The sequence below is a fragment of the Takifugu rubripes genome, chromosome 21, assembly GCF_901000725.2.
Source record: "Takifugu rubripes chromosome 21, fTakRub1.2, whole genome shotgun sequence".
Taxonomy (NCBI): Eukaryota; Metazoa; Chordata; class Actinopteri; order Tetraodontiformes; family Tetraodontidae; genus Takifugu; species Takifugu rubripes.
The window spans coordinates 17,348,286-17,374,372 of NC_042305.1; the positions used below are offsets into that span (position 1 = coordinate 17,348,286).

General features: G+C 45.2%; 2 protein-coding genes across 3 annotated transcripts; both read left to right on the plus strand.

Moving 5' to 3' along the window:
• The first annotated feature begins 9,573 nt into the window (after positions 1–9,573).
• rgmb (repulsive guidance molecule BMP co-receptor b) lies at positions 9,574–17,519 on the plus strand. Its single transcript, XM_011615885.2, has 3 exons — positions 9,574–10,075; positions 13,229–13,764; positions 15,168–17,519. Exons 1-3 carry the CDS (start codon positions 9,958–9,960, stop codon positions 15,924–15,926), a joined length of 1,413 nt encoding a protein of 470 aa, XP_011614187.1. The 5' UTR covers positions 9,574–9,957; the 3' UTR covers positions 15,927–17,519.
• Positions 17,520–19,316: 1,797 nt separating this feature from the next.
• erap2 (endoplasmic reticulum aminopeptidase 2) lies at positions 19,317–25,988 on the plus strand. Of its 2 annotated transcripts, none has more exons than XM_029829476.1 (21): positions 19,317–19,454; positions 20,623–20,948; positions 21,075–21,261; positions 21,339–21,508; positions 21,589–21,727; positions 21,815–21,949; positions 22,032–22,152; positions 22,224–22,378; positions 22,467–22,580; positions 22,668–22,799; positions 22,960–23,091; positions 23,343–23,411; positions 23,535–23,710; positions 23,803–23,882; positions 23,983–24,166; positions 24,257–24,413; positions 24,533–24,717; positions 24,841–25,002; positions 25,344–25,484; positions 25,564–25,645; positions 25,719–25,988. In XM_029829476.1, exons 2-21 carry the CDS (start codon positions 20,809–20,811, stop codon positions 25,863–25,865), a joined length of 2,808 nt encoding a protein of 935 aa, XP_029685336.1. In that variant the 5' UTR covers positions 19,317–19,454; positions 20,623–20,808; the 3' UTR covers positions 25,866–25,988. The 2 variants fall into 2 exon arrangements, with proteins under 2 accessions (XP_029685336.1, XP_003975193.2); XM_003975144.3 differs by lacking the exon at positions 19,317–19,454 and adding an exon at positions 19,998–20,108.
• The last annotated feature ends 99 nt before the right edge of the window (positions 25,989–26,087 follow it).

A 26,087-nucleotide genomic window follows, 5' to 3' on the forward strand; every position in this document is an offset into this window, starting at 1 on the left:
TGAATGAAGACACCCTTAAAAGGACCTGGCCTGATTTCCCCCCACTGTTGTCTTTTATTTGCTGCTAAACTGAAAAGAAAAATTTACATTAAATTGCAGCTGAACATGGGAATTTAAATGTATATTTATCATTATTCTTGCTTAGATGGAACAACTCTACTTTTAGACCCATAAATGAGGTAGAAAGACACAAAGAGACAGCGAGCAGGCACCTGAGAGGCACCTCACTCCTTCGGCTCCCTTATTTTCTGTAGCCTCAGGAGACTGGGCGCGGGCGTGCATGGGAGTTGGACAATAACGAGGGAATCGCTCTGCGCACACACATGCCCTCATGTACACATGTAGGTATAATGATGACTGAACATGTCGCCATATTTGGCCTTGAGAAAAAGCACAATCGCTCATGCGTGCAAACGTTTTGGTGGGCAGCCCGAGGTTCCTTCAGAGTAAACCATCAGCTGGAGCTGATGTGAGCAGGTCTGTTGGGTCTTCTGTTGTTACATCAAACAACTCATTATAATCTATAGTAAGTAATTTGGGAGCTCTGAAGAAGAGGAGTGGGATGAGAGTGGGAGCGTATTCTGTCATTCTGTCATCAGTCACTGTGGGGTAAGAGATTTTGCCTTTGGCTTTTCCTCATCCCTGTTGTTGACCTCAGCTGTTAAACATCTTTAAATTTAATAGGGATTACATATTAGTCTCGATTAATTAGAGCTCCTTTTCATTGGCAATGCATCATGATGATTAATGGCCGACCACCATGCAAATTTCTTTGGCTTTTTTATTATTAAATAAGAAAACCTGACATGGGAATCACCTCTGATGGATGATGTCTATCTAACTTTGAATTTGGAGCCCTCTGCAGCCATCGTCAAACTGGAGCACAACCATTCATTTTATGGAAAGAACTAAAAATAAATAGATAAATAAATAATAACAATCGCTTCACTGCTGTGAAGAAAACCATCTGAAATAATCACTTCAGAATCTCCCCGTTCCTGCTGACGTGTTCATTTAAACAAAGTTATTTCCATATTCTGCTTCTAAACCATTAAAAAAATATGTATTATTACTATTTCAAACGCGGTTTTATCACACAGATATTATATTTTAAGGGCCGATTCTCGTTTGCTCAAGAGGAAACACTGACCTAGATTATACCACATTCATTTCCATGATGTTTATGTAGAATCAGTGCAACCAGACTGTTGCTAAAGAGATTTTGGACAGCACACGGCACCGTCCTCCCAGCCAGGGTGGGCCGGCCCCTCCGCAGGGTGCCAAGCAGGGGGTCTGTGTCCAGTGATGTGGATTGACGTGCTGCTTAAATGTGGATCCGTCTAAATTATTCAGTCTGTTATTTCAGTGTCAGCATTCGATGGCGATGTCTGGTTGTCACGGAAACATAGTCCCATGATAGAGCGTGCACAGCTGAGTCCTCAGAATTGAGTGTGCAACAAAAAAAAAAGAAGCGCGAGTAAACACTGTCCCTACAAGCTGAAATCTGCTCAAATGAAACGGGGAGAGAGCGTGCTAGATGCGAGATATAAGACAGGGATTGAAAATGATATAATATATTGTGGCCTGCGCTGCCAGCTTAGATGAAGTGCACGCCAAGAAAAGAGACAGACTGTTCTTTGGCTTTGTCCTTCTTTCTCTTTAAAAGAAACCCACGTACACACACGCACAAGCACACAAAGGATGTATTCCAGGCTGCGTCAGTCAAGATTTATGGCTCGCCACTGAGAGATGAACACATGGAACAGTCATCTAACTTCCAGCTGCTTTTGTGGAGTTTCTCTTTGTCTCCCACCAGGATCCTCCGCGTGATGTGAGGCTGCTTTCAGCGCCGGCCGTGGCTCTCTGGACGCTTGGCTGCGGAGCAGAGCTCTTCAGCAGGCTGCGCTTCTTTGACTGCCTGGAAGTCAGAGCGGTAAACATGTCTTTGTGAGCAGCAACGCTGTCAAGACAGAGGAAGGCTGCGCGAACAGCTGGGGAAACCGACAATGATCTCTTCCACCTGAGAGCAGGGATTTATGTGCTGCCCCGAGACCAGACGCACAGGCCTCCTCTGCCAAGATGAACATGCATATGTATGTAATCATGCTCTCATGCACAAAGGACTTCCAGTTACAGCGATTGCATCATGCATTTCAGGTCGTTTTATCATCTGTTAGTCATTTCTCGTGCTCTTTCAACCTAAACAAACTGCCATGATAATTTAGTTTCCGTCTGAGCACTTTGGTGTAACACACCACCTCCTGCTTCAATTCATTACACAAATTAACAAACACAAGGTGTTCTTTTTCCTTCATAATTGGGATATCAAGAGAGTTCAAGCAGGGAGAAAAAAAACTCTTCTGGACATGCGTCAAAGTGTAGCGGTAGCACTCGTGTTTATCTATAAACTGCTGCAGTAGAGAGAAAATAAATGTTTCACTCATCGCTTGATAAGTGTGAAAGCTATGTAGCACACACACACACACACACACACACACACACACACACACACACACACACACACACACACACACACGCACGCACGCACAAACATACTCAAGGGGGAAATAATGGCTGTCAGAATATTGCCTCCCGCCGCAGCTATTTGGACACACACAACCTGCTGTTGTCACAGCATGACTCCAAATCCCAACGTCCCTCACTGCGCTCCTCCCAACCTGTCAGCGGAGGAGAACTCCACACACCTGCAGCAGCCCACGTTCCAGCCTCTGTGTTAGTGTTTAGCGCGTTCCCCACCGAGGAACTTGCTGCACAAGCACATTCGAGAGCCGAATTGTTGACGAGTCTAATGAAACTCTGGAGAGTTGCCGTGTGCCAGTTTATTCTTGTTCGGTCTTGTCTATGTTCTTCTCTATGTCTGCGCTATTGTTTCCCTCTTCTGGGCTCAGCACATCCCGTGAAGAGCCAGGAAACACAAATCCAGGAGTCCTTTCTCTTCGTCTTGTACACTGGAACTTTTCTAAGAACAATAGCAACTGATTAACAGATTTTTTTCCTTCGAGCTGTGAAAGGGAACCCCTTTCCAGACAGGAGGCTTTAATTACGCTCACTAGTTCCATATTAGTTATGCTTCATCTCAGCTTGTCTTTTTCAAAATCCATTACTTATGCCTGAAAAGGCCTTGTTAGTTCACAATTGAGTGCTAATTACGCAACATTATGATACATAGGCCTCATCCTGGTGTAATCACAGTAATTAGGGAAGTAAAGTCAGCCTACAAAGAGGAGGGGGGATGGGGGCTGGGGGGCACAACTGTGCAGAACAAAAGACCCAGATTCAGTCATCAAACTACGCCAAGCACGCACATATATATACATACGTCTCAGACGTGGACTGGAAAGTTGTGACTGCGTCATTGATCTGTTGCCTCACATGAACCGAGGGGGATCGTGGGTAATGAAACGCTTCACACTCATTTGGCTTTTGCACTTCAAATGCGATTGGCACGGCACAGCGTCTAAAACACCGCCATTAGATCTATAATGACTCTACAGCCTACTCCCCCAGGATTTAGCACGCACACACGCATGCACGTACACCCCCCACCCCAAAATAGTCTATGTATTATGCATTCCGCCCATCTGGCACTCTGTGAGCACTCTTTCCCAGGGGGAAGATGGGGGATCGACGAGGGAGGAGAAAGGAGAGAAGCACTCACAGCTGGATGGAGGGAAGACAGGGGTGGAGGACTTTCTCTCTCTTGCTAGCCCCCCCCCCCCCTCCCATCTGTAATGTCTGACAAGTTGCATGAATTCTGGAAACCTCACCTGTGTTTCAGCGATATCCTCGTAGACAGGTACGAGCATATGGCTCAGTAGTTTGACTGATTTATAGATGCACAGTTGTTCTTTCTGTCTGGTTGCTGCTGTGTGTTTGTGAGTGTAATCGGGGGTTGGGGGGGGTGTAGCCCTCTTGGAGGATGTAGCCCAGCAGGAGATAAAAGGTGACCATCTGTACTCCGAAACATCAATGCGGCAGCGGTGTGTACATGCGAGGGAAGCTAAAGCGTGTGCACGTGAGCGAGAAAGAGAGGTGTGTGTTACGTGATCACAGAAACCACACATCCATTATCAACCCCATTGGCTTCGTGATGGATCAGACTTGACTATGGTCCAGTTTTAGCCAGTAAATCACTCAGCGGTTCACGGAAATATGCATCTACTGACACGGGCAATGAATCATAAAGTTTCCCTTCCTTCATGTCGGCAGGTCAACGAGCAAAACAAGTTCTCTAGTGTGTGAGGCCAGGGGCAAGAAACAAGCAGCTATGATAGCACGTCTTTGTCTCGTACACGGCAAATATTCACTGTGACCTAAATCAAACAACAACCCCGTGATCCTCATCTGCCCCATTACATCCTTCAGCTGTTTCCGTCCTCATCTGTGTGTGCGTGTGTGTGTGTGTGTGTGTGTGTGTGTGTGTGTGTGTTGACCTGCAGAAAACAGAGGCCGTGTTGTCAGAATGTTGTCCGTTGCAGCTGTGCAGCACTTCAGATGTTTTCACGACTATGATGAAACAGGCTGATGGGGGGAAACGGAGAGGGGACGGAGAAGTTCTCGGAATCAAATGTCAAGTCTTCGTAATGCCGCATTTCTTCACCTCTCACTTGCTACATGCTCTTTTATGCATTCTTTTTTCGCCATTGCAGCAGCTCGTCCAGGTAAACACACTCCCACCAGTCACGCTTCACAGACGTTCTGAATTACATGTACATAGAGAGTGTGTATGAAATATTCATTTCCTTTCACAAACAAGCCCCCCCCCCCACAGCACAAATGAAAAATATAACCAAGTCACATTCAAGATTGGGCATTCTGTGTACTCATAAACTCATATTCAGCACAGCTACTCATGAGCGCCTGAAGCCATATTTATTAGCAACAGAGGCGGCTGTAATCATGAATTCCATAAAAACCCTGACTCTAATGCTTAAATATTGTTTTTGCAGAGCCTGAACACAAAGCAATATTGGGATTCTATTTCGTTTCAGTACAGTCGATTGACATCGATGGTGCGCGCTGGGGAGCCTGCTGATGCTGGGGGGGGGGGTGAGAAGAGAAGGAGCGCTGTGCTGAGCCTGTGTTAAAGGAATCCTCACCCACTGATCAGAGCGCTCTGATCACACCGGCCCCTCCTTTTAGATTTCTTTTTAAAGATAAACTGACCTTAACATGAGCTCACCAGCTTTCCTCTCTCAAAGGACGCACCTGAAACCAATCTGGGTCTTTATCACGCCTTTGTAATGGTGAGGTGAATTAATAGACTCGTGGGGGTCGGATGAGGTAATTTTAAGAAAGATACAACGTGGGTTTGGGGGGAAACAGTTATCGCAGCTCTTGAGGGGGTTAGGTATCTCCTCACATTACAAAAGGCTGCGATAGCTGGATTGTTATCTTTTTGTCTCCCATCAGGAATATAAATACACACCTGCAGCCCTGGCTCACCTTTACCGCTCAGCTGGGATGACGCACTTGTGCACGTTGTTTGGTGAAGAGGAAGAGCGACTAAATAATGAGCGCACTTGCCTGGATTGTTGCCTTTTAATGCTTTTCTCCAGCACAAATCCAAAATTCCTTTCACTCACACCAATCAATTAGTCATAAGCAGGGTATATAATATTAATTATCATTAAAGGGATTTTCCCCCAAGGCCAGAATAATAAATACTATAAAATTGGAATTTTATGTTCAACTTATGCAGTTTTTTAAGATCGTTTTCCAGCTGACGTTTGTGTGAGTTTGCTCAATGCATATTCATGTCAGAGATTCATTACAGCCCTTTTCTTATGAGCGCAGCAAGAGTAATGCGAACCCTCAGCGTGCACATGCGCTGACACGCTGCATGCACAGGTGTATGTGAAGCAGCCAGAGCCATTTGTTGAATGATGGACTGTTTGGAGTCGGGGTGTGTTGAGAGGAAGAAGTGGGGAGGAGAGCCAGAGGTGTGGAGGTGAAGACAAGCTAACGTACCGAAACAGACGGCCTTTGTGCCTTCGGCTCAGGAAGTGGATGTGTGTGCATGTGCGTGTGCATGTGCATGTGCATGTGCATGTGCATGTGCATGTGCATGTGAGTGCCCGAGACATTGGGGGAGAGAGCAAAAGAACGCCTCAGCTGTGGTGTAACTGATTAAATTAATTAGTATCAAATAAGAAATCATTCCATATAAAAAGAGTCACATGTTTCCCTCATGCCTCATGCGACGGGAATCAAATATGAAATTATTCAGGATGAACAGAACAGAACGCGCTCGTGTTATTGAGTCAAGCATTCTGTGTACGGATCGTTAGCAGTAATTAAATGATTACCAGTCATGTGGATCAGAAAGGTCTTTTACTCAGTACACATGTTCTGCTTTGCCCACCAAATATAGCCCATGTTCTAAGAACGTAGGGCTATATGGGGAATATGAGGGGAAACATGCACAGAACGTGCCCCCGAGGGACTGAACATTAGTCTTGCACCATGTGACTTTATGGATAAGAAATGAAAAAGAAGGAAGGACAGAGAAGAGAGAAATTAAATGGATTATGCATCAAAGGGCCCTGGTGTGAAGCATGGATTCATGGCCGCGAGGAGGATCCAAAAAAACAACAAAAACACATTTTATTTATTTTATTTATGTGCCCGGCTTTATATTTACTGGCCCAGTGCTCATTAATAATCAATGTCTGAAATCAGCCAGACTATCCATTGCTTCATTAAAACAACGTCAACTATGTTTTGTTTAAAAAAAAAAAAAATCAAAACACACAGACTAAAGAAAATGGGATTAAGACATGCAGTCAGACACTTGATCCCCAGGATTTCAGGCTGATTTTAAATCAGTGTCACCGTTTCTGGTTATTACTGGTGAAGAGTTCTGTGAAGGCTGCGCTCATTGAAAATGCAGATTTCCTCGCAGGTGTGATGCAGTCCCCTCTGCCTATGAAATTGCTCCTGTAATAAATCTCCTCATACATCTCTCCTCAAACGGTGCACTATCTCTATCACACACCTGTCTTGAGGGTTCATCCCAAGCTTCAGTCCCGTCCAGCATTAGTGTCCCCACCGGGAAACTCCTCTCAGTGAAATTGACGAGTTGGCAATATGACACCCCGCAATATGGAATGGAAACGAAAAACCTGAGACCCCAACACGCACCTGTGTGCATGTGCCGCATCGGGAGGCATTTGGAGTCTCTGCACAGTCGTATTTAAAGAGTCTGTATATCCAAAGCAGGAAAGAAAGCACAGTTCTGCTGAGCTGAGCTTCACTATCAGCAGCACAGTTGAGACTCTACATTACATGTGGCTTATTTATATATTTATCTTATATATTACGCAAATTATCTAAGGACATATTTGGACATGACACCATTGTAAGCACAAGATGATACCAAATGAAGCGACTTCCTGACTGTTAGACAGCCACACACACATCCAGCATTCCTCAATGGTGAGATCAGCGGCTTCTGGGACAAACAGGAAGCTAAAATAATCTAATAGTTGAGCCAATTTCTGTTGCTTACATTTTAATCTCTGACCACATTACATCAACGTCTCATGAGCTTCACAGTGACAGCCTGCGTGTGTGTGAGTGTGCGTGTGTTTATTTTGCAGCCACCTGGGGTCTGTGAGAGGTCGTGTTTTAAGAAAGACGCAGTAAATCACAATGTTCTCCTAAAAAAGCTGCCAACTTTCAACATCTCTCCCCACACTTGTCTCAAAGGGGGAAAACTGAGAGTCCAGAGAAATGAAGAATTATCTTCTGGCCTCTGATGTGTGCGCCACAGGGATCCGTTTTGAAGCCTCTGCTGTTTAGCTTTTACATAAATCATTTCCCTGAGGCATGCAGCGGCGCTGACATCCAAATATATGCAGATGACACTTCATTTATGCACATGCAATGACCAAACAACAAGCTGCATCTAAGCTAACAGCAGTAAAGTCCCACAGGTCAGAATCAGAGAGCAGTTTATATGATTTTTTTTGTCTAACTGCTGACTGAAAATGTCATGACTGATGTTAATGCTGCTGGTTGACCCCCGACTACAAACACCTTGTTTGCCCGTTAAAGCTGCCAGGCTGTTTTCACAAACGGTCGTGTCCCACTTATCCCACTGCAGCCAGATGGATCTCATCATACCTGTGAGGAGATCTGCCGTTGGACCATTCACACTCCCCTTCAGAGCAGCGCGCTCATCACCTCAGCAGTAACAATCAGGAGCTGCGTTCTTAGAAAACCCAGATTCTAATCTCACTTATGTCTCCCTGTTTTTAGTGTTGCTATTGTTTCTCTAAAATACATACGTCCTTACACACACACACACACACACACACACACACACACTTATACTTACATAACGTGACCAGTGTGCATGTGCTGTAGTTGAGTCATCTCCAGGTGAAATGACACGTATGTTATGACATGCAGCACATAAAATGTCCCCTCTGTCTGCTGCACCTCCGTCTCACACACGCACACACACACACACACACACACACACACACACAGAGCATATCATATTGACACATATACACATGCAAACAAGGTGAGCCGGGGTGGCACACTGTCAAAATGCATCAAGCAGCAGAGGATTACAGCCTGTGCGCGTGCAAACAGCCCTGTGCACACGTGCACACCTTCTGCACATTTACTACCTTAGCGGAGCACAAACCGAGTGCTAAAAGAACAAAGATTAGATTTGTGCACTTGTAAAAGATTATCTACAGCTGTGGCTTCGGCACTTGCTTTGAAATCCTCCCAGCTCTGACCACTTGTCAGAAGGGAGAATTTGTATCTGGTTCAATAAAACTTTTAGAATTGCCCGGAGTAGCCTCCAGAAACTGGGCCTGAGTTATTCATTTATGAAGGCACAGACATGGAGGGAACAACAGAGATAGGAAAAAACAAGCTTTCGGCTTTATTTGGGTTTTTTGTGTGGATTTTACTTTGCTGGATGGAGTTTTATGTGCTCACTTTGCAACAGAATTGTTGCTTGACTGTAAAAGTTTAAAGGTGTAAATGTTTACAAGTCTGATGATCTGTTTTTGGGATCCATTTGGAATGTGAAGGATTTGGGAGAGTTAAGAATTTGCAATGTTGGAATAATTACTTACTTTGTTGATGTTAGAGCAACTTCAATTTAGATCAACAAGTCAGCACCAGTAAGGAAAAAAGATGTAGGGGCACAGAACATATAGATACTAATTTCTTCTCCTCCTCCTTTGCCTTCTTCATTTTACTATTTTTAATGGTGCTTGGAAGCAAGAAAATAACACTCAGCAGTCTCAGAGGATCATTCCTCACAAATAATCTACTTGGCAGGCCCTCAAGGAAAACCCAATATTGTCTTCGATTTACAGTGATTTAATGGCCAGTTATCATACTTTTATAACTTTTATCGCTGGCTTCTTTATTGTGTTTAGTCTCTCTCTCTTTCTGTTGGTGCGAGTGTGTGTGCGTGTGCGTGGGGCGGGTTTTCCTACAGCAGCAGGGTTTGGTTGATTCTGTATTGATTTGTTGAGGGGGCAAGGAGGAGAAGGAGGAGAAAGTGAAGGGGGAGGAGTGGAGGGGAAGTCCGTGGATGGGGAGGAAGAGAGAGGGAGATGTGATTGTGCGTGTTTGTCAGAAGAGCGCATAGGGAACAGTCCGGTCGCGGAGGGAGCGCACGTAAAATCACGTGGTCCGCGGATTTGTACCTGGGGAAAGTAAAAGTGTCGCCAGATTGACTTGTACTTTATTCCCCTCCAGTCTTTGGCGTCCCGCTACCTCCGCCCTGCATTCCGCGCAGCAGCTGTGTTTTAATGCCCCTGCGCACCCGAGGTGGAGAGGAAGGCGAGAAGAGTGAGGAAGAAGAGGCAGACGAAGGAGAAGTGAGGAGGCCCGGACACTTCTCCTCCTTGCCTTTTGGAAGTTTGTCCTCTCTCCCCTCCTGGACCTGCATGGACGGGCATGGGGAGAGCTGGATGCTGTTGCCGCGGGGCTGAGCGCCTCGCCTCCCCGTCTCTGGTGCGTCGCTTCCGGCCACTGCTGCTGCTGATCATCGCTCTCTGCTGCGGTGCTCACATAGGTAACCACCGGCACTTCTACTGCCTCATGACTACAGTGTTGCAATTTTACCAACTCTGACAACTTCATCAACATGTTCCTCTGTGTTGCACGGGTGTAATCAGAAAGATTTGACTAGTAACGAAGCATTTGTGATCATTTTGCGGCCGAGTCTTGGCCCAGCGCTGCCTCACAATGGCTCTCCCTTCAGCGGCAGTGCAGCAGTCTGAGCCCGGATCGAGTTTCTCCTCCTCTCTCCTGGGCCGTCATTCTCCCGTCTGCCGTTTAATGGCTCATGGAGGAAGGGGAGTGAAATCACAAGAGGCTGACGACCTCTCCCCGTGTGTACAAAAGATTTGCGCTTGAGTTTTCCAAGCTTAATGAAAAGTCTAATTTATCACAGTCCAGATCGTGGGATCAGGGCCAAACTCTGTTGTAATTCTTTTCAACCTTCCTTGGGATTTCTTTTATCAGTTAAATGATAAAATATTAAGACGATGCATTAGTGCCATACAGAAAGATAGACTTAGAGGGAAGATTCATCCTTTCAAGTGTTTCAGGCTGTGTTGTTTGATTAAGCAACATTTACATAATCCCACTTACTAATAACGCCGGAGAGACAGAAGAACAAAAGATGAGAGTTCCCTGAAAGACGCTGCATCAAACTGTTGACCAAAAAAATTACAGGGTTCTTTCTGAGGGGAACTAAAGCTCGTCGCAACTCCTTTATTCACTGCGCCACCATCTTTTTGTTTAGTTTTGTGGAGACGTGCACGAATTTCCCATCATGAAGCTTCGTTTATTTCAAAGAAAACCCTCTGAAATTCCCGTTTGCCTGCACGAAGGCTGTTGTCTGCAGGAGGTCAAGGGTTTGTGGCAGCTGTCTGGTGAACAGTCACACCTCTACTAATTAGTTTAGGACATGTCAAGCAGCCAGAGGAGCTGTTTCTGCACACACACACACACACACACACACACACACACACACACACACACACACACACACACACACACACGTTCCTCTGAATCACTTGGAAAAAAAACCCTGCTTATTATCTTTTATTTGCTCCGGCTTCTAAACATGTAATGCGGAAATGTCTGAATTGTTGTTCTTTTATGGTGAGCTTAGGGGCCCGGCTCTATGATCTGAGCTCATTGTGGCACGGAGTGCACACAGCGAGGTGATCAATAAGCACTTCCCAGGCCTTTCCACTGGATGAGAGATGATCCCAGTAGATCCTATTCTGATCTTTAGAGATCAAAGATGCTTACGAGAGGGGAAACAAAGAATTGCTCGACCTGGGAGATTCAGAGAGAGGATCCTTTGACCTCTGAGAGTAGAGACGGTGCCTCGGGGAAGGGATTTGACCAGAGGGTGCAGAAACCCAGTTGGCTGATCAAACTGGAAGAGAATAGACGACTGTCAGAAGAGAACAATGTTGAGGGAAGGTAATGAGTGAGCAGAGATGGGACTCTGAGATGGTAACGAGGGGGATGGAGTGAAAAATAGAGGTTAATATTGTGGAAGGACGGGGAAGAAGTTGTGCTTTATTGGCTGCGTCCTTTACTTTGAGTGGAGATACCAACGAGGAAGGGCCGCAAACGTCATCCATTTTAAATTCTTTTTGAGGGATTCGGTTCAGTATCGGCAGCTCGACCGACTTGAGACTCAATGTTTGGTATTTCGTATTTATACGCGTAGATTCTCTTTTAAGAACAGCGGTATTTGCTGGATGCTGAAAGAGCGTGTTTGTCCCAAAGAAAGATCACAGGCTCAGGAAGAACAAAAGTGAAAAGTGCAGCCGTTAAAATGTTCAAATCCTACAGAACTGCTGTCAAACTTAAGCAAATGCTCGATGTCAGAGATCTTTTGAGCGTCGCTCCGCAGTTCCAGGCTCGACTTGCTACAGAAGTGTCCATGAATGGCTGCTTTTGTCTGTTTTTACAGCAGCTCATGAGTGCGATACCTCTTGAAAGAGAATAAACCCACTTTGATTAGATTTGGAGCAGCATTCAGGGCTGACGGGGGTGATGTAAGGATGCAGTTGAGGACGCATGCCCCCGGTGGTCAGGGGGCTGTCAGCATAGACGGATGTGCGTCTCTGGGGTTGGTGTCAATACCTAACAGGCAGTACAGACATTCCGAAGCCTCGTGTGAGTGACGGTATTGTGAGGTGGGGGGTTTCTGTACCTGCACTTCTCCAAAATGCAGAGCTCTACTGCCCCCAAATGGTGGTCCCTGATCTCCCCCATGCCCCCAAATTAAGTCAATGCAGTCAGAAGAGCTGTATGTGATGTGTTAAGACCCAGGGGGGAAATTGACAGGAAGCTTTTGAGTAGAGCCAAAACTGTGTCACATTTGTTATTGGAAGATCTTCTGCAGACCGCGGGAGTTTTGCAGACGACCGACCGACATTCTTTCCAAGGTTCTGTAGCTATTAGTGTGCTAGCATAAGTGTGCGTTTGTGCATAGCCGTCCATACTCTGCCGAGCCTCTCCGGCCTAATCTAATAGGGCCACAGTGTGACAGATGCATTAGGTCTGGGCTCTAATCTCTCACTCTCACTCTATCTCCCTCTCTCTGTTGGTCTGTGATATACAACGTTGACCCTTGTTATGTTCAGAAAGGTAGCGATAGATAAACATCAGCGACTATTACAGACTTTTGCCCCTCCAATGAGGGTTTGTTGATGCAGTTCTTCTTGTGAAATGCCCTTTACAGTTGAGAACTGTGCATGTTTAATGTTTATTATCTTATCTGCTTATGAAGAAGCTGCATGAATCACAGCTTTAAACCGTGTATTATACCAGTTCTTCTGTCTGTGATAGGACGACATGCTGTGTTCTTCCAGCCTGAAGAGGATTAATCATCTCACTTCTTGTGGGGGAAACATTCTTTATCTTTTTTTCCATATCTGCTCTTTGGTTTATTACGTTCAGGTTTATTAGACTCACGGTGGTTGGACTGATTGATCAAACTGCGGCTTGTTCTTTATCCGCTTTTATTGGGTTGAATTGTAACAAGTCGGTGGCTTTATGTGCTTAACTTCAAACCTGTTTACAGGCCTGAGAAGCCTTTTATAAAAATCTGGCTCTTTCCGGCTGATTCCGCGTATGTTTACTGTGTGACTGGCGATTGCGAAGGAATTTTCCTAAAATTCTCTGTCCTCTTCAGGTCAGTGTCAGGTGGCCACCCCCCAGTGTCGTATCCAGAAGTGCACGACCGACTTTGTCTCCCTGACGGCACACCTGACCCCGGCGGTGGATGGTTTCCACACTGAATTCTGCAAGGCTCTACGCGCGTACTCTGCCTGCACTCAAAGGACGGCCAAGTCCTGTCGGGGAAACCTGGTCTTCCACTCGGCTGTGCTGGGCATCTCTGACCTTATGATCCAGAGGAATTGTTCCAGGGATGGCCCGACGTCCTCCACACATCCCGAGGTCCAGCACGAGCCCTGCAACTACCGCAGCCGCACCCAGCACGCACACTCCCATGTGCACGCACACGCGCATTCACATGGCCACGGCCACTCCAAGCCTGGTTACCTGTTCTGCGGCCTGTTCGGAGACCCTCACCTGAGGACATTTAAGGACAGCTTCCAGACCTGCAAGGTGGAAGGGGCGTGGCCTCTTATTGATAATGACTATCTGTCGGTCCAGGTCACCAATGTCCCCGTGGTCCCTGGTTCCAGTGCTACAGCAACTAATAAGGTGAGTAAAGTTTTAACTTAAGCTTAGAGAAATTTGATTCGTGCTGTTAATCTTTTATGATAAACAATGAATGAGTGGGTTTTAATTAGGGCTGCTGCAAATATGATACTAAACATTATGAGTAAAATGTCAAATTTGTACAACAGTGACAGCAACTGTATATTTAAACCACCGTATAGATCATTTCACGAAGCATTTGATGATGACAGTGAAAAAACAGCCATTTCCAACCAGGAAATAATGTTACAATTCTCAGCATATTAAAAAAAAATGTTTTTTGACTCATATCTCCGCTCTCTGTGCCCCACTTTCCTCCAATACATGAGTGTGAGGCAAACAGGCTGTTGTTATTTATCTCTTTGACTGAAGGAGTGTAGGAAACCTAAGTCGGTTAATGGCTGTGCAGCCCGACCTCCAATAATATGGCAGGAAATGTGTGAATGGACCTACTGTTTACTTATGTATGTGTTGGCAAGTGTTTGTGTGTGTGTCTCGTGTGCCACTCCTTGCACTCAGCTTAAAGCGCTGTGTGTAAAAGGTCCTTATCCGTTAATGACAAAAAGAGACGTGCGCGCACACACACGCACAATGCACACACTATACACACAGTATGCATACCGCTAAATGGATGACATCCCACACAAGGTGATCTTTGTGGTGTTAAAGAAGGTATGTTGATATTTCCCCCGATAATATGCCCTCTCAAGCTTAGTCAATAGCTTTAATTATTAAAACACCTACACACCCATGCAAACACTTTAGTCATGCACACGCTGGTGGAAACACACAGGAAGCAAATAGCGCGGTTGCTACGCTGTGGAGCTGAAGGTCTGACCTTGTGTCAGAGGTGGGGCAAGTTATTAGTCATGATTATTAGGGGTGCACACACACACAGGCTTCCAGCCTTAATGGTCTGCAAGGCCTCATTCTTCACAGCTGTCACATGAACAAAGCAGCCATTCACCGGAACTATGATGCTGGTGCTAACCGTCATGCTCACAAACACACTCTGTATCCAGGGCTAATTCCACTTACCACTAAAACTTCTGGTTTTTTTCCCTGTTGGGTGTGTTGGAGAGTGAAGGACGCGCACCTTTTATTTTACTTTCTAGTGCTGTGATCACTGCTAATTTTTAGTCATTAATGTCTGTGATTTGATTAAGAGAAATAAATAAAGACTGATGGTGCTATTGATTCTGATTTTGCCCATTAAATGCTCACCAAGAAATATCAAATTTGAATCCAGATTGCAATGTTTTTATCACCTAATTGGTGTTAAATTGTTTTAAAATGCTGAAAATGTAATTTTTTTCTTTACAATTCCTCCTACGTGGAGTGTAAAATGCATTTTCGTAACATAATTCATCCTAAAAATCTTTGTTTCTGACTGTATCTCTCTCCAGATCACCATCATCTTCAAGCCATATGAGGGTTGTACAGACCAGAAGGTCTACCAGGCAGGCACGGACAACCTTCCCGCAGCCTTTGACGATGGAACAGTGAGCAGCGGAGACCCCATCCAGCTGTCCGTTGACTCCGACAGTGCAGCTGGAAAAGTCCGGGCTTTGTGGATCTCTGAAAGGAGCCCGGGTCGCCACGTGGAACTGTATGCTGGCTACATTGGTGTAACTGTAATTGTTCGCCAGCTGGGTCGATACCTGACGCTGGCGGTGCGGATCCCCGAGGAGCTTGCTCAGGCCTACGACGCCACCCAGGATCTGCAGCTCTGTCTGAACGGCTGCCCGAGCGGAGAGCGCATTGACCAGGCAGGACATCTTCCACTGCCTTCTTCTCCTCCTGCACTTGGGCTGCAGCTTCAGCAGCCGCGCCGGCCCAGCAGTTCCCCACAGACACAGGCATCTCCGCACGGCGCCATCCGGGTTTTTGGGGTACAGGGGGCGAAGGAGCGCTGCAAGGAGCAGCTGGAGGTGCAGGACATCTATTTCCACTCTTGTGTTTTTGATCTCCTGACCACTGGGGATGCTAACTTTACCGTGGCAGCGTATAGCGCCTTGAAAGACATGGAAAGCCTCCACCCACATCGAGCCAAGTGGAGGATCTACCCTCGCGTCTCTTCCAGTCCCACCTTAGTCTTCGCTTCTCAGTGGGTCAAACAGCTGGTTCTGCTCCTGCTGTGTGCCACCACAGTGGTGTTGATTTAAGAGCAGCAGTCCACGTGTGGGCCTGCGTGTGCGCACTTGCATTCACTAGAAAGGTTTTTTTTTAGCTGAGCACTGATACTGAAGTGTGGTTCTGCTGCCATGTGGAGAGTCGGACAGTTAATGGAACCAGTGTTTTTGTAAAAGAGGCAGAGTTCGGAATGCTGACCACGCAAGAGATTCTCTTGGAACTCACTCCAAAGTGTAAATAGCTTTTCTTCAGTGCACATTGTAATGCTGTAAATATTCTTGTGTCATTTAATGTGATTTTTCTTTAATGCCTAAGACAGAGGATGTTTGTTTTAACAAATGCACTTTATTTCCTTTTTTTTTTTAACAATTCCACATCAGTGTTTTCTTCCTCTCACTTAATATTTTGCCAGAATCACAACAAGGTTTTTATAATGTGATTTCTGAGACTTAAGTGGTCGAAGGAGCTGCCGTGTACAAATGCTTTTTTCTTCCGTCAGCTGATTTAACTCATGATGTTTGAAATCAGTCAGTGTGATTTCTGCTCTTCTGAATCTTCTGTCTCAGCTGATCCGTCAGTACCGTTGGTTTGCTGGAAGAATTTGTTGATGTTTTTTTTCCCTTGGTCCTGATTTCAAATGTGTGCATGTGTTAACATCCACGTGAACATGCAGGATGCTGCGTCAGTCATTTGCAGATGTAATTTCCGGTGTTTCTCCCGTACATAGTTTTAGCACTACTGAACTTCAATTGCCTCGACTTTACTTGGCTTCTGTCGTTTTTCCATTACAACTATTAATTAAAAATGGCGTTTGTGTCTCGTGAACACGTCATTCTCATGACTCATCCAGCGATGTCTTTCCCAGGCCAATCAGCAGCCTGCAGGCTGTTGATCGCTGGTTTTCAGCTCGACCCGGCTCGTGTGGAACCCCGGCTAAGTGAGGGCACCTGTAAAGACTGAGTACAAGTGAGTCGCTGCTAGTGGAAAAGCTCCATTACAGAATTACAGAGATATTTCCACCCTCATGATAAAAGACTGTGACAATAATGGCTCCTGTAGGTTGCTCACTGTATTTCTTTGCTGTCTTAGTTTGAGCCAAAGTCAGATTTTCATGTACAAAGAAACTTACTCTCCACCAAACCAGCACTGTTTTCCCACTGTTGCTACTGTGTTCTTCTCATTGCTGCCCAGCGGCTGAACTCCATTTAAGATATTAAAGTGGACAAAAACGCTGCTAAGGCAAGAAAATGAAACAATGTGCTCGTCAGTTTTATTTCATTTGGTCATTTGATCATTTGGTACCTGACTGAAATGTCAACGTTCATGACCCAGTTGGTTTAACTTATTCTCTTTTATTCCCCTCTCTCCCACCACTTGTTAGTGTCACTGTGGTGAATAATGGCTGGTCGGCGTTAACATAACTTATTTATGAACGTAGTGTCCCTTAGTGGAAGTTGAGCTCCATGTCGTTGCTGTTGGATAATGGTTTAATGTCAGATGTGATTGTACTGCCACTTAGTGGTGCTATGTCCGTGTGTTACTCAAGGCTCTGAAAAATATCACAAAAAAACTCTGTGCAAGTGTTTTATTTAAGAAAACAATAAAGAGGAAATGTCCCAATCTCACATTCTGTTAAGTGATGTTTTCATTCATTCACTGACGTTAATGTCAAAGATAAAGCAAAAAAAAGTCTTTCTAACTTTAATACAAAGTCAGAATTGAGCTGCCATGCTCACAGATCGTCTCGTAGGTACACATGAACAATCCCGTCTGTGTGTGGTTAGGTTTTGATCAGATAACTTAAAAACGCACAGTTGTGTGTTTTCAACTGTCTGCAGCACCTGGAAGCTGTCGGAGACGGAGGTTGAAAGTGGCGCCACATCCAACAAGACTTCTAGTAATTCAGAGCCTCTATATCATCGGCTATAAGTCCATTCCAGCCATATGTTCAGTGTAAAGACATCATCGCAGAAGAACCACAGCCTCTTTAGAGTGTAGAAATCCTCACCCGCGGGGGGAAAAAATAAAGGAGTTTCCATTTTTGTTGATGAACCAGAAACTGCTGATCTGATCGGTAAAAAAACAACACAATTGGAATCTTTAAAGCACACAACGACATTTGTGTAAGATTTCTTCTCTTACCATTTAATAACGGCATGAATGGTCATTATAGTGTTGAAGGCAATGATCTTCACGAGAAGCAGCCTCAGAAGTGCAACGGTCACTGCGTTTGTCCACACTACAACATCTGGAGAGCACATCAAACAGCCAAAAATAAGGACAGTTTGCAGTTTTTTGTTTTTTTAAAAGATGCAAACTATTAAAATGTACCCTGTGCTGCTTCATCTTCACTGCAGATCTGCTCTTCGTGACCTAAAAAGAGGATTCAACATGCTTTAAAGTCTGCAAAATCCAAACTTCTGCTTCGGTGGAGCAGTAAAGTCCCGGTGGGTGTCAGACCTACCCGGTGGGCTGCTCTGGTGCCTCCTGGTGACTCTTTTGTGCCGTCTGTGACTCGCAGAGCACCTGTAAGATGGCCAGTCTGTCGTTGCCACCGTGATGACGGCCACAGCCCTGTGGCCACGATGTTTCCTGTCTGTGTCAACAATGTATGGGAGCATGGAAATGTGGCCTTCTGATGCTGAGCTCCAGCTGACCTCCAGGTGACCCCTCCTCAAATCAGCCACCATACACACCAGCAGGGTCCAGCCCAGTTTCTCTCCTGATAGATGGACAGGAGGGGCCAGAGATGCCAACACATCAGCGTCCACCCTTCCTGAAAATAGAGAAGAGATTAAAAACAGAAATGCAAGACACCTGTTCTTGGAGAATAATGTTTTTTTTTTCACTTAAATGTGTGTCAAGCAGTCTTTATTCATTTAATTTGGCATTTATCTAATGAGAAGAGGACTCAGCATAAATGAATAGGTTTGGTTGATATAAGTCTCTGATATAAGTCTTTCTCTGTGCATACACTTAATTTCCAAATTGAAGCGCCCTTAAATATTGACCCCCCTTTTCTTCGTGTATCCAGGAAATAGTTTATTACTTGCTTTGAACATTACTTGGGCAGTTTTAAGTTCAACCAGTTTGAAAAGACAATAAGCAATAAAACAAAACATTTAGGAAGCAAAATAAGAATAAATAGCATTAAAAGTCCCTTACCTGTCCAGAAACAGATGATTGGGAGGTAAAATAGACCCCTGCGTGGCTCAGTCATGTGTACAGCTTCTGTGATCACTGTTGTCAGTGTGTATCGGTGTGTGTGTATGAAGTGGGGGCAGACCATTAGGCTTTGCCAAGAGCAATGCATCATGGGAGACCAACATATCTCACTGTTATGACCTTATACCAACAATGCCCCCCCCCCAGCACCTGTCACCCAAATACCGAGGCAAAGCCACACGTGCACAAAGGGTGCGACAGAGAGGTGAGCTCTGTGCTCTGTATCAGTAATAAGGGGAACAGCGAGATCTGGGCTGTAATGGGGACAGTCTAAAGTCTGGGATGCGTCCTTCCTTCTCCACCTGACACACCTGCATATGGCTGTTTCAGTTGAGGTAAGAAGCTGATCGTATCAACATGGCCAAACAACATAGGGTACACCTGCACACACACACACGCACACACACACGCCACTTGCACTTTTAGGTCTCAATGACTTTTAATTAACACTCCTTATACTCACAGCTAAATGCCTAACCCTAACCCTAAACCTAACCCAAACCTTGACCTAAACCCAACTCTTGGTGGCTCAGGCTGTTGGGGACCCTTGAGCAAGGTAACCCCCCCCCCCCCCCCCCCCCCCCCCCCCCAAAGGCTAAAGGCACCAGTCTGGGACATCTCACTCATTCTGTCGCCTCTCCCTTGATGACTGTGTGCATGTGTTCGCTGTAGGTTTAAATAAAACTGAGTTTCTCCTGTCTATTAAAAGAAAAAACACAACTGTAATTTCCCCTCTTGTTTTCCTAAATTAATTCTTTTAAAACCCAGCCTGAACCAATAAACAGACTTTACAAATTGTGAGGACCACACGGAATGTCCTCACTTTATTAGTAAAATGGTAGAAAAGAGAGAGAGAGAGAGAGAGAGAGAGAGAGAGAGAGAGAGAGTTTTGTTTTCCCCAGAAGAGGGGGAGGATCCTTGAATGTAAAAGTGAAAGTAATCTACAAGTGCATGAAGGAAGGAAGCATGGTGAAATGAAAGTCATCGAGGTAAAGCTTTTTGATATTCAACTAAAGCCAAATAATTTCCAGCAAAAGCACCTTTAAACAAGCGCGCGCTCCCCTCTGCGCGGTACCTGCACGGTATTTTAACAGGGATGTTCTGTTAATGGGGACGCTCTTTATTTTGACACCACGCTGCTGCATGGCTTCAGCCTGCGCTTCCTGGTTTGAAATGCAGTTGTAGTCTCTCACAGCTGTTGTCACCTTACGGTTTTAGCTGTGTCCTCAGCTTGTTTTGTCTGCATGGAAAATCACATGCTGTGCTAAACCACGTCTGAATCTCCCCTTCTAGAATCACAAAGTGAGGAAGCAACACTGAAACACTCCGTTTAGGATACACCTGAAGTAGAAAAGACGTACAATCAAATATAAACATGCCATTATAATAGCCATTAGCAACAGAGGATGGTTTTTAGACTTTGTAACGAGTGCCAAAGAAAGCGTGTTATAGATTATTGCTGTGTGCAGCGTCCGTCCCAACGCCTGTGTTCATGTCTTTCAGGTTTAAGAGAAACGGCCCTGAGAGATTTGTGAGTCCTCCACATTCTGGGGGTTCGGCCTGGACAATCAGCCTGATCACATTACATGGTCGCCTGCTGTCTCACGCTGTCCATGAGGGATTATGCTAAAATATTGCCCTAGTCTTTCACACAGTTAGCTCTCTGCCTTGAAGGAGGCTCCCCGCGCGATGGCTTTGGCGTGGCTGTCGGTGCTGTCCCTTTTCTTTATGTCACTGGTTCTTTCTCAGCCAGTGGACGAAAATGGAGTGCAGTCTACTCCAGCTACAAGTGGTCTGTCCTTTCCCTGGAGCCGTCTACGTCTCCCAAGGTAACATTCAGTACTTTTTAAAAAATACACAAAGATGAAATTACAAAATAAATAAAAGCCAGTGAATGAGCAGCACTTTTGTGTCCTTATTTGTCACCCTCACCCCATCTCATTACTTTTCTCTAGGTACATTGTCCCTCATCACTATCGTCTCCTTCTGCATCCTAACCTCACAGAGCTCAGTTTTAAAGGCTCTGTACAGATTCAGATTGATGTCCAGAACAGCACAAACTGGGTTGTATTGCACAGCAAGGATTTAAAGATCCTGCAGGCCACAGTACTGGATCCAAATTTTTCACATCTCTCTGACAAGGTAGCAGTAAAACTTGTGCATACATTCCCTATTTGCATTGTTCTACATGTAAATCTCTCCTGTTCCTCCTCTTCTAGACACTACCAGTTCTTCATAACCCTTCCCATGAACAAATTGGTATTTTCTCTCCCCGAGTGCTCACAAGTGGTCATAAGTACTTTCTCTATATTGAGTTCTGGGGAGAACTTTCAGAAGGCTTCAGTGGTTTCTATAAGAGCACCTACCGAACCAGCACAGGAGAGAGCAGGTAAGCCCGGATTTGCTCTTAACCTTTGTACTCATGCTCATACTCGTGAAGGTGAGCAGTTAGCACACGTCACTTTTCAGAACCTTGGCTTCGACCCACTTTGAACCTACAAGTGCACGGATGGCATTCCCCTGTTTTGATGAGCCGAGCTTTAAAGCCAACTTCTCCGTGAGGATCAGGAGAACCTCAGAGCACATTTCGTTGTCCAACATGCCTGTGGTGAGTGTCGCACGTAGGCTTCTCACTGCACGTGCACAGATGCGTGTGTTGGGAAAAGCACTACCCTGTTTTATTTGGGACTTTCAGGCCAAGACAGTTGAACTTCACAGGGGCCTCTTTGAGGACCGCTTTCATCCAAGCGTAAAGATGAGCACCTACCTGGTAGCTTTCATCATCTGTGACTTCAAATCTGTCACGACGACCACATCTTCAGGCGTGCAGGTCTTCCTCACAAAATTCTCCCGCCTGCGTCTTACACCCCTCGTGCACTGGCGCACGTGCGTGAACCGATGTGTGTCTGCAGGTGTCCATCTACGCCAGTGCTGAGAAGTGGCCGCAAACCACCTACGCTCTGGAAGTGGCTGTCAAAATGATGGATTTTTATGAGAAATACTTCGATATCCCCTATCCTCTACCAAAGCAAGGTACAGTTTTAGTGCGTGTTTGTCTCAGTAAACCACACAGCATTTCCTCCTCTTTCACTTGTCCATCACAGATCTGATCGCCATCCCTGACTTCCAGAGTGGCGCCATGGAAAACTGGGGTCTGACCACCTACAGGGAGACAAGCCTTCTTGTTGATCCGCTCACGTCCTGCATTGCCGATAAAGTCTGGGTTACTATGGTGATTGGCCACGAGCTTGCGCATCAGGTGAGAGACCTGCATTAGTCGATATGAACAGAGCCGACGACGCCTCTGAATCTGAAGCTCATTCATTTCAACCTGAACACGCCTGCAGTGGTTTGGTAACTTGGTGACCATGGAGTGGTGGAACGACATCTGGCTGAATGAAGGATTCGCCAAATACATGGAGTTCATTTCAGTGGAGGCCACCTACCCCGAACTCAGAGTAGTACGTGTTTATTATTTGCAATTGATGTAAATGTTTAAAAGCGACGGGGAGAATATTGAAGATCTCATTCTGTGCACCCTCCAACAGGATGAATACCTGCTGGACACGTGTTTTGCTGCCTTCGGTTATGATTCGATGAACTCCTCTCGGCCCATATGCAGCCCAGCAGAGACCCCCACTCAGATCGAGCAGATGTTTGACACCATCTCCTATGAGAAGGTGTGCAAAATGATCCTGTCAGTGTAGCTACTACGTGGAAACCTCGGGTCTTTTCTCATTTTGATATCACACAGCTGTTCAAGCTGCAGCAGCAAATGTCACAATCATTTCCTGACCTTTAATATTTAATCGGTTCAATGAACCTTTGCTCTCCCGACAGGGAGCGTGTGTGCTTCACATGCTGCGACACTTCCTAACAGATGAAGTTTTCCAGAGTGGGATTGTGCGATACCTTCGCAAATTCAGCTACAGAAACACACACAACCAGGACCTATGGGACAGCCTATCCAACGTAAAGATATATATATATATATTAAAGTGCATTTAATCATGCTTTAATGTGTAAGGGTGTGGAGTGTTTCCTCTGATTTTCATAGCATAACGAGTCTGTATGAATGTGTTTAAAGTAGACGTTGATTAACATTAACCTGAGTTTTGTTTTCAATTGCAACAATGAATTTCGCTGTTTCGTGGGCCACGTCACTTTGGTGAGCATGCGCTGCTGCAGAAATTGCAAATTTAGTTGGTGATTTCTCTCTCTAGACGTGTTCGGAGGAAGACTTCCTCCGTAATGAATACTGTTACAGCGGGAGAGAGGCGTTCAGGAACGCTGTGAGTAAATGTTTAACCAACATCTCTTCGGGAACCGGTTTGATTCTTTTGTGACTGCTTGTTTGGTTTCTAACCCTGTGTGTGTTGGTGTGTCTGAAATGACCTCCAATGGTTTCCCTGCAGTATCTGTTTTCGGGGGATCACCTGGACCTGGCGGCCATGATGAACACTTGGACCCTGCAGAAAGGCATTCCTCTAGTGACTGTATCCAGGAAGGGGCCTTATCTGCTGCTCAGACAGGAGAGGTTCCTGACCACAGTGATGCCCACTGACCCCCTGTGGTCCACACTTCAACAAGGGTAGGTTCTTTTCAGTACTTTCCACACAGTTAATGGTTCATGATGGTTTCCATAGTTTCCATAGACTTGAAACACAATCAATCCCTTTATAGTTTCCTGTGGCACATCCCCCTGACATTTACAACAGACACTTCAAGCACCATCCGTAGACACCTGATGACAGCACCCACAGGTAACAGCTACACTTTTCTATTACTCCCCAGCTGCTTTTTATAATTGCCACAAACTTTGTTGTCTGTTCTCCCTGTTGTTTGTCTCCTTGTCTGTTTTAGACAGCATATATATTGGCTCGGAGGTCAACTGGGTCAAAGTGAACACTGACATGACAGGTTACTATGTCGTTCACTATGAGGATGACGGTTGGGAGAAGATGGCCAAAGTTCTTTTGGAAAACCACACTGCTCTGAGTTACAAAGACAGGACTCATTTGATACACAACGCATTTCAATTAGTCACGTAAGCTTGTCTGGAAGAGATAACAAGAGACAGTATAGTCAACCCTGAGTGCATATAAACTATGTGTGTTATTCTTGCATGTTTCAAAAGGGCAGGCCATCTGCCGCTCAATAAAGCCTTGGATCTGATCGGCTACCTCCGGTTGGAGACACACACGGTGCCTCTCCTCAAGGGTTTGGGCTACCTGGAGCTTTTCTACCGCAATGTTGAGAGAAGGAAAGAGACTGTCCTAACAAAAAAACTGGGTGTACGTAGCCAATAATGCAGTTTTAATTTACAATCAATGTCAAAATGAGTGTGAAATGTAACCGAGGTTCATGTCGAGGGTTTCCCCCCCCCCCCCCCCCCCCCCCCATTTTGGTGCAGTTGTACATCCTTCGGTTTTTCCGTGCTGTCATTGACCAGCAAACGTGGACTGATTTGGGCTCGGTGTCAGAGCGACGGCTGAGGTCAGAGGTCTTGTCCCTGGCTTGTCACCTGAACGACCCTGTCTGTGTGCAGCGGGCACGTCAGACCTTCAACGACTGGCTCCTCTCCAATTATACACTCAAGTATGTCTGAACGGTGGCACAAATTTAGTCACCAACTGCGATATTTACAAAGACTATAGCTATTGCCTGCATCTCGGAATTTCATAACTCTAATGTGCATTTTGATATGTGTGTTTACCTTAGCTTGCCCACCGATGTTGCAGAGATGGTGTATTCGGTTGGAGCTAGAGATGACCGTGGTTGGGCTTCACTCTTTCACTTATACAACATCTCTCTCTCTGAAGCTCAGAAGAATCGAATAATGTTTGCGCTGACCTGCAGCACAGACCCAAATAAACTAAAGAGGTGAATAGTCTCTCTGTCAAATGTTTCAAAACGCTGGTGCTGTCACCAAGTGGTAAATATGGAGTGTTGCAGCAGTTACCTTTTTTCATGCTACATTTCGTGCCATGCTACATGTTCCATGTAACAACCACCTTCCTCCTTTTATGGCAAGTTATAGATGTCAGTAATCATATTTCATCTGAAAAATCAAATTATGAGGTAATGATGAATACATGACATCATCACAATCGTTCCATTTGAAGAGAAAAAAATTGATGCCAGTTTCAATGGCACACACACACACACACACACACATGTAAAGATATGTTCTGAAAAGTCACTTTACTCTGTGTTTCCTGCAGTCTCCTGGAGTTGAGTCTGGAGGGGAAGGTGATTCGATCTCAGGACCTGTCCAGTGTTATTTTAATGGTAGCCAGGAATCCACAAGGATCCCATCTAGCCTGGAATTTTGTCATAAAGAACTGGGATGCACTGGTTCAAAAGTTTGTATAACCTTTTAAAGAAGCTCTGCTAATGGTGCAAAGACATATTTAGATAATCTGCTGTCTTTCTGCTCAACAGGCTTCAGTTGGCATCAAATAGTATTAGAAACATCATCATCGGTACCACAAGGCAGTTTTCATCTCGAGAAGATCTTGCTAACGTAAATGTGCACTTCTAAAATATAGATTATCCGTCAGTCTTTTTTTTGTAAACATAATTGTTTTTATCCTCAGGTGCAGTTGTTCTTTGAGTCCATTAAAGATCAGGCTAATCAACTGAGTGCCACTCAGTTAGCTCTGGACAACTTGGAGAAAAATATCCGTTGGTGTGAGAGGAACTTAGAGACTCTGAGAGCCTGGTTGGACGAGCAAAGAAACTGATGCCCGAGAGGGCATTTTACCACAAGCATGACACTCCACAAACACCGAGCATTTTAAAAATCCATGTTGTAAAGTTTCATATGTTGACATCAAGCAATAAAACTGTGAGTGAATCGTGCAGTGCGATTGTGAGACATCACTTTTCATCAAACACTTTGTATACATTATTTTTGGAGGTAGTAAAAAAAAAAATTTCACTAATTTAAAAATGTTCTTCTACAG